This window comes from Podarcis tiliguerta (assembly GCF_965153285.1).
Source record: "Podarcis tiliguerta genome assembly, chromosome: 12".
Classification (NCBI taxonomy): Eukaryota; Metazoa; Chordata; class Lepidosauria; order Squamata; family Lacertidae; genus Podarcis; species Podarcis tiliguerta.
Genome location: NC_139545.1, coordinates 31,245,142 through 31,254,094, shown reverse-complemented (window position 1 = coordinate 31,254,094; position 8,953 = coordinate 31,245,142). Strand labels below are relative to the sequence as shown.

The window sequence follows — 8,953 nt, the reverse complement described above, 5'->3', positions numbered from 1 at the left end:
GTGGTATCTACACCTGCTTTGGGAATGCTCTAGAGCAGAATGCCTGAAAATGAGCATTCATGTCTACACTTCCTAAAAGAGAGAGAGAGGTCTTGAAGGATTCACAAAACTCTCTTTTCAGTAGGCAGAGCTGCCACAATTATCATTATCTTGGGTTATCTGATAATGGCTGATTGCGTCAACAGTTTTAAGAACATATGAAGAGCAGTGTTGGATCAGAACAGAAGCCTGTCTAGTCCAGTCTGCTGTTTCTCACAGCAGCCTACCAGATACCTATGGGTAGCCCACAAACACCACATTAACACAATAGCACACTCCTGTTTGTTCCGTAGCAACTGGTATTCAGAGGCAAGATGTTTCTGTTCTTGGAGGTAGCATATAGTCATCATAACTAGTGGTCATCACCTTACCCTTCATGCATTTGTCTTATCTCCTTTTAAAGCTGTGCGTTGGTGGCTATCTCCACAGTAGCAAATTCCATGGTTCAGCTGTGTTATGTGAAAAAGTACTTGTCTTTGTCCTGACAACGGAAAAGCTGTAACATTTCCTCGTGTAGAACTGACTCTTGACAATTTTAGTTACCCTTTCCCTTTCTCTCCAATATCTTTTCTGAAGTGTGGCGACCAGAATTGTGTAGTTGTTGTTGTTGTAGTAGTAGTAGTAGTAGTAGTAGTAATAATAATAAATACACCATGAGCTCAAGATCCTTTTCCTGGCCAGTCACCACCAGCTCAAACTGCATCAGGATGTATGTGAAATTAGGATGTTTTGTCCAGATGTGCTTCATTTTACACTAACATTCAATTCCATTCACCATTTTTATGCCCAGTTAGCCAGAGTTCATTTTTGAGCTTTCGGCACCCCTCTTTTGTTCCCCCCACCTTGAATAATTGGTTATTGCCCACTGACTGAGCTACCTACTTCCTCACCTCTCATTCCAGATTTGCACTGCTCCCAGTTTAGATCCCTGGGGATCTGTATTTTTGGGTTAGCCAGTCTCTGATGTGGTTACAACTTTAATTGCTGTGCATGCTACCTTAGGATGAATCTGATACTTATTTTCACAGATACCTGTTGGCAGGCACCTCTGGAACAAGGCACAGTTTGATAAAAGGCTGTGCAGATTGCTCACTAGTTCAGTGGTCCCTTAAAAAGTACATTTGCCCCATCAACTGTGTTGTGTGCTTAATTAAGTACAGAAAAATAATGGAGCATTGAATAAAAGAATCACTTTGGTTTGTATGCTAGACCATGTGTGATTTCCCCCCAATGCATTGTGATATTGCTAAATGTAGACAAGGTACTGCAGAACACTACATTTTCCAGTTAACTTAAACAGATAATCTATTTTTTCAGAAAAAAAGTTTGTTGATATCAACCCAGATAGTATGCGCTAGCTCCAGGAAGATTTCTGGATGAAGTGTTCTTAAATCTCTGAACAATAGTTAAAGAAGTATGGCCAACTGTACTTTCTGCTTTGTTTTAACTGTTGAAAATCACTGGCTTGGTTTTAATTAAGGTGGTGGGAGGATGTCAATTGTTACACCTTTCCTTCTATCAGGCCACCAACACTGGCAATCTTTCAGTTGTGGAAAACAGTTGCCAAGCTTGTTTATTCAGTCATAGGTATTTGTACCACATATGCAGAATTAGCAACTTTATAGAAACATGGGGAAATTACTAAAGTAGATTGATGTAGGTTGGCATTGTACTGTCTGTTAGGAAGCTGCAGAAATGTGTATTGGAGTACACAATCACATTATAATATTGATTATCAGAAATGCATGTTTTAAAATTCTTTTTTATTAGGAAGAAAGCCAGACTAATCATTGTTAGTGATTATAATTTGATCCTGTACTGGAAAAGCATCTTTGGTACCACATTTAGTGGTAGTTCACAACTTGCTTGCATAACAGAGCTGGCAATTCCTTTTATTGTTGAATATTTCCCCCACTTCGCGTTCTAGAGTTGAAGTTCCCAAACTTCTGATGTGAATCCCACCTTTGGCGGTTTAATCTCTGTTCAAGCCATCTGCCACCTCTTATTTTAGGGCTCTTCTGTGATGGTTCAACCTAAGCAGTTGATTAATGTACTGTATCAGTGTTTTGGAAGGAGACCATTTCAAGTTTGAATGTCTTATGCTAAAAAGGCATTTAAAATAATGCCCAAAGGTTCCGTGCTCTGTTGTTCCCTGTCGTAGGGCTTGTTTTCTTCTCCAGCTAAATTTCCATTATACTTTTCAGTCGTAAATCAGCTTTAAGCTGGACCTGACTGTGTTTCTGAATAAAAAATGGAAGTTAATAATTGATCAAGCATGGGGAGAGCTAACCTGCTGGCCAGACACAGACCTGCTTTACATTTCTAAAGCATCTTTTCTTTTCTGTCTAAGTCTGCGCTTTGACCACAGGCTCCACTGCCGCTCTTTGGATCAGATCAGCTGTTTACTTTACATTTCTATAAAGAGCTGCTTAAATAGGTTGAAATTTTCAAAAGAAAATGAACATAAAGTCTGCAAAGGGAACCCATGGTCTGCTTTGGGATGGGAGAGTGATCTTGCACAGCAGGGGGTGGAGAAAATGTTAATGGCACCTGTTGTGTGTGTGGAGAAGGGGAGGTGAGGAAGGGCCCGGCCCGCCGTGTGATTAGAAGCAGTTTTATTGCATTAGAAGTGCCAGCTCCACAGGGTGCCAGTGATTAGAATTCAGTTTGGTGACCCCATGTGCTATTTACAGCTGGAGGGTTCAGTTTTGAGACCTTGCTCCACAAAGAAAGATACTGGTTTTCAGCCTTTACTTTCTGAATTTTTAAATTAAATTTCACTTCTGATAAGTAAAAATTAATAAAACAACCAGCCTTTGACACACTGTTTGTTAGCCATCTGTTGAACACAGCGCCTCTCAAGTTACTGAAGACTTTGCTCACTACTCTGTGGTTCCTCCAGGGTTAGTTTTTTTAGGACTAGCTTTATGTGAAAAATTAAATTTTGAATACTTGAAGGGGGGCTCAGGGAACATACAGGGTTGAATACACACAGGGAAGAAAGGAGGGAAGTTTGTGTGCTATACATGGTTAGGGAACTGAAGGATATAGAAATGAGCCTGTAGACATTTCATAGTCTTTACCCAGTGTAATTGGTCACTGGATTATGTTAGAATGATTTAATTGAGCTGTATAGGTAAAAAGTTATTACCAGCAAATTCCAGTGAACCATCCAGTTCTGATATTTTTGTGGGTCTACTCAGAGCAAACTTTGATTTCGAAACCACAGAGGAAGACATTTAAGGGGAGAAAAGGAAAACAGCAAGAGAAATGACACTCAGCTTTTCAAAAAGCAACAACAACAGTTAGAACTTGTAGTTATCCTTTTATGGCTTTTACTACTAGCTTTCAGAGAACTTTAGAAAGTTGTTGTTGGCAGTTCCTCATACTCCTACTTGTTTTGGAATACTTACTCATAGTTCCATAGAGGGAATGCAGTACTGTATTCCCCTAGATAGTGTTTATGTTGTTTACGTGGCCATGTATCCTAGGAGGAGAAAGAGATCAATCTCTACGGCCCTTTCTCACCGAGCAGCCGCCATTCCATCAGGATACCTGGAAAGTCCCCATCCCAACTATTATTTATTGAAGAAATTTTATATACCGCTTATCTGTAGGAAAAAAGAAACTCTCTCAAAGTGGATTACAACTAGTCATAAGAACTGTACCCCTCTCCCTCTTGTCTTGTGTGTCTCTTTAGATTGTAAGCCTTAGGGCAGGGACTGTCTTAACTGTGGGTTGTTGCAAGCCTCTCTGAGAGCTTTGTTGGCTTAAAGAGGGGATGACAATGTGTTTTAAATAATAAATCATGAGTCCTCAGCTTTATAATGATTTTATATATTATAGTAGGCTAAGTGTTGCCTACTCCTTCGCAACTCCTTTTTTTAAATAAAAAAAAGCCCTGTTCCATTACTACAGTGTATGAACAAATTTGAGCTTTTGGTGAGTTCAGGGCTTACAACCACAAGATACAGAAAAAAGTGAAAAGGCTCTAAGAGGTGCCTGTTTCAGCCTTTTGATCTTAAAAAGTGTAAATGTTTTAGGCCATTGTCTGAAGAAGAAACATGTGCAGGACAGCTAGGAATGTAGGGGTGCTGTCCAGCTTGTCTCATGTAAGTCCAGTGGTGAATTTTAGGAGGTAGAATGGCGCCCGAGCTCTTTGTAGGTTTCTGCTGTTGTGATAAATGGTATTCCAAGGTGAAAGAAGGGTTACCAGGAACAGCTGTACCAATGTGTCAGCCATGAAAAGCAGGGATGCAGAGAATGAATAGCCCTTTCCTGTGTTCCAAAGCTCACATACACAGCAGATTGAAGATCAGCATCTGCATTATATATGCCCTTGGTTTTGTTTCCTTTTTGGTCTTTTCTGTGGGTGACATTACTGTGGACAATATTTCTAATGGCTTCATATTTCAAAAGCTGCTTACGAGCACTTTCCAATTATTGTGTTTATGCTTTGACAAGACACAACGGAACTTTACATTATCATTAACCACTTGCCCTTCTTTGCATATGCTGTACATGTTGCCCTGATCATTTACATTTTTGAAATGCATAATAAAGAACTTATTTGTTTCCAGGATTACAGCTCTGCTTTATTCAGTCTGTAACATTCTGGATAAAAATATCCTCCCATTATGTGCTGCTGTATGGTAGATTACTGCTCCTCTAAAGCTTTTATTCAGGAGAAATGTGCTCTACCAGAGTGTTGGATATAGCCTGCAATAAAAGAAGCTTTGTGACTTGAAACAAACTGGCATTAGCAGTGAAGTTGTGCAAAAGCCATCGTGTTTGGAAATCAAATTTAATTAAAAAGCACTCTCAATCCCTAGTAATACAACTGCTTTAAATTTTCAGACAGTGGGAGTAGCTCACCGTTGCCCAAGTATGCCTCCTCTCCTAAACCCAACAACAGCTACATGTTCAAACGAGAGCCCCCAGAGGGATGTGAGCGAGTGAAGGTCTTTGAGGAAATGTCGTAAGTAATGCCTTTTATATCAGCTGGATCTGCAAATGCAGGAAACCTTTTTACTGGACCTTTTCAACTGCAGATGAATAAACTACTCCAGCTGATGAGGGTTCCCCCCCTTCTTCTTCTTCTTTCAGGAGCAAACCACTCTTGCCAATTTTGCACAGGCAAGAAGTTGAAGTGTCCCTGTCAGCTTGTGGGGGGCGGGGGCGGGAATGCAACCTATTTGTTCTTGACCACATGACCCAGATGTATAAAAGCACAACCAAGGAGGAAATGCAAGCAGAGCTATGGTTTCGTCAGTGTTCTAAAAAGTATTTTCCAGCATGAGTAAAGCTGTCTTTATAATGATACCAGTTCAGCTTTATTTTTTTAGCCTTTGAAGCTGTGAATAACAGCCGTGACCAGACTTATTTTGGTAGCATTTGAGTTTTGGTTTTTTTTAATTGAGCTATGTGTTTTGGGGAGAGGGGGAGAGAACACAGTATGTAAGTACATACATGCAGGAATATCTTAAAGTTTGGCCAGTTTTTCCTCCTGTTTTGCTGTACAAGGAAATAGCATGGGACTAATATAGACTAGGACGGCATAGACATATTGCTTGGGAAAATAGCTGAAGCCAGATGCTGGTAAAAAAATGCTTCCGGATCATTAATAGAGGATTCTAAAGTGAATGTAGACTCTTTGCTGGACAAAATAGAGATAAAGAAAAGGGGACATTGTGCTATCATTTCATGTGTGTTTGCTACAGTGAGTTTTCTATTGATAAACGGCACATTGATGGATTTCTGATACGGTTTGTGCATCTGAATCCTTTAGGGAAGGGAATTGTGGAAAAGTCTTACCTCTCTGGTTGCTTTTTGCATGTATATTGTGTATTGCTGTGGATCAGTCAGCTGACTACCAATATGGAAGATGTTTGCCCATTTGTCAAATAATCCCATTTCTTGTCACTCACATTCTAGCAACATACAAAACTGCCAACCCATGCTAAGTTATCTGCAAATGTTCAAGTATGTAACTTTAATTTCTTTTTCAACCCCTTTGTTTTAGGACTCGTCAGCCTGTCTCAGCCCCTCTCTTTTCATGTCCTGACAAAAACAAGGTTAATTTCATCCCAACCGGATCAGCTTTCTGTCCTGTAAAACTTCTGGGCCCTTTACTACCTGCTTCTGACCTGATGCTCAAAAGCTCTCCAAACTCTGGTCAAAGCACAGCTTTGAGTACTCTGACTGTTGAGCAGCTTTCATCTCGGGTCTCTTTCTCCTCTCTGTCAGACGACACCAGCACAATGGACCCTACAGAGGTTTTAGTACAACAGCCATCCCAGCAGCAGCCACCACAGCTTTTGCAAGAACTGCAGTCCGAAGAACACTCCTCTCCTCAAAATTACGTGATAATCTAGATGATAATCTAGATGAGCAAAGGCAGAGGGACGGTCTAAAACTCAACTGCATGAGTGGCACTTTTCTGGAACAAAACAAAGCTACTTATCAGCATCTTTCTGCATTTCAGCACTGTTCTTGGCAGGGACAAAAATGCATTCAGCATTTTTGTGTTTGTGTGTGAGTTTGCGGGGGGGGGGGAGCAGAATGCTTGCAGAATCTGTGTATCATTAAGCATTTTAAGTGGAGACTATGCATTTCATAGAATGTTTGACCAGATTAGTACTTTGTCCTGTGTTCTGTTTCAAATTCTACAGTATAAATAAGCTCTATATCAAACAAAGGTTGCCTGTCTAAATAGAAAATGTCTTGCTGTGTTGTATTCTATGGAAAATACTGTACTTCAGGATTATGTTTACAATTTATCCAGGTATTTATGTTTTGAACTTCTGTAATACATACAATGCAAAAAAAAAAAAAAAAAAAAATATGGCCACAACAGTTGCACAGTGTCCCCACCCTATATGGCCTAGCTTCAGGTACTTCTCTCGAAGTCTAAACTCAGGTAACTTGGAATGTATATCATATTGGGATATAAAATATTTTACAGCTAAAAAGCTAAAGAGGGATCATCACTCTTCTGCCTTTCCTTATTTTATGCATTAATATTTCCTCATTACATTCCACTTTCTTGGAAAAAGTGCATTCAGATCTAGGGGGATACGGACCCTGGACATGGGTGAACATGAGGAGAACCAGCAAATCTGTGGTGTGCTGCATCACATTGTCATGTGGTTACAAGTAAAACAAAAAACTAAACTGTTGCATTTGCCATCGTTTCAGCGTGTAAATTGTGGCATTTTAAAGTTTCAGGTGTTTGCACAGTTAATGACTGTTAAGCTGTTGTGAATAAAGTGTTCAGTTTTAGGCTGCACATAAGAAACATTCCATGACGTGTGTGTGAGAGAGGCTCTAAGGCAAGAATGTTTTCGTTTAATTTCAGCAAATTCATTCCCCCCCTCCCCCCAGGTTTCAGAGGGTGTGTGTGGGAATTTCCTCACGCGTTTGCATTGGCAAGTTATAAGGACGTGAAATGCTACTGTTACCATTTTAGGAGTCTTAATTAATGTTTAGTTTCTCTTTTGGAGGAAATGTTCCATTCACATGCTGGTTGCAAAAAAAAAAAAAAAAAAAATTATCTCGGGTTTTTGACAAGCAATGATAGGTGAACTTTGTTTTATTTGTACAGTGGGTATTTTGCATCTGAACTTTAAAAAATCTCTTAAAGCGGCTATGAGGTTTTGTAGAAAAAAACAAAAAGAAAAAAAGAGAAAGAAAGAAAAAGAAAGAAAGAAGCAATAGTTTTTAAGTCATGTATCTAATCGAAGCCTTTCTTAGTACCCTCTGGTTTAGGCCCATTGGCAGGTAAATTTATTGCAGTTTGAAGGTGGGCGGGCAGTGCATTCACTTGTCTTTCCAGATGCTGCATAGCTTAGAAGCCTCCAGTAGTGTTACATTACAGTAGCCCTGGAACTGTGCGAGTGCTGCTTTCAGAGAGAATGAACCTGCAATACAAAGAGGGACCCCAAAGGCAAGAGACCCACTCAATATTCTTAGCTCTGTGCTTTCAGTTCAGTGGAAGTACCTTTATGCAAGCCTGTTCCTAAGAAAGCCTACTTGCCCCTCTTCAGGAACTGAAAAGATTAAGACTGCAGCTGCTGCTGCAGCAGCAATTTATACTCTCTCCGCTACTTCTTTTGTGGAAGAAATTTGGGAAATAATAAAAAAGGCCTCAGTGAAAAGTACCTAAGAAAAGCAATGAAATATACAGCACATGTATGTTGTTGCAAGATGAAGCCCAGTTTCCTTCCTATCATCACCAAAGAGTTTGGTAATAACCTGTTAGGAAGTTAGACCGACAGCCTCTTTTTCAGTCGCTGTGTGACTGTAGGAGCAGGCGGAGAGCGGAAAGCTTAAAAGATCTGTTTTGTCTTTTGTTTTCACAGTATTTTTTTTTAATACAGCAACAGGCATCTTTAATCTTGCTAATCTCAGGCCTTGGTGGAAGCACTATTTTGTATGTTAATAAAGGGTAAGGGAAAAAGCATCCAGTTTCTTGTGACCTAAATGTGTGTTCTTTGAAGTTTTACATTAAAGTTGAATATGACAGTACATCTACCTTCTCACCCTCTCTCTTTTTTCCAAATATAAATGCATTGTCACGGTTCTTGATGTTATAGGGTTTTATGAGAAACTATCAGGTGACTTTTTAGATCAAGAGTGAACTCTGGTGAACAATATTTACAGTGATATTACTTGTTCTGTTTTCTCACGAGAAACTAAATATTAATTGTCACACACATTTGCCCTTGGCATATTGGAAGGCTCTGAATCAAATGTGTTTAAAACCTAATGCTTTGCTATGTAAATTTCCCAGCAGTTGTTGATCTCCAATATATCCTACATTCAGCTGTAGAAATTTGTCAAATATTGTTTCAAGAGTTTTGTACATAGTTGTACTGTTATTTCTAGCCACTGTGCTGAACAGTATTTGAATTAC

General features: G+C 39.6%; 1 protein-coding gene across 3 annotated transcripts in view; it reads left to right on the top strand.

The window, feature by feature from the left end:
* GLCCI1 (glucocorticoid induced 1) overlaps positions 1–8,565 on the top strand; it is a 42,114-nt gene extending 33,549 nt beyond the window's left edge. For 2 of the 3 annotated variants that reach the window (XM_083405409.1, XM_083405410.1), the window contains 2 exons: positions 4,897–5,017; positions 6,062–8,565. In XM_083405409.1, the coding sequence (XP_083261535.1) occupies positions 4,897–5,017; positions 6,062–6,413 (473 nt within the window). In that variant the 3' untranslated portion in view covers positions 6,414–8,565. The remainder of the gene's footprint in view (positions 1–4,896; positions 5,018–6,061) is intronic. The other variant, XM_083405411.1, reaches the window with a different exon arrangement.
* The last annotated feature ends 388 nt before the right edge of the window (positions 8,566–8,953 follow it).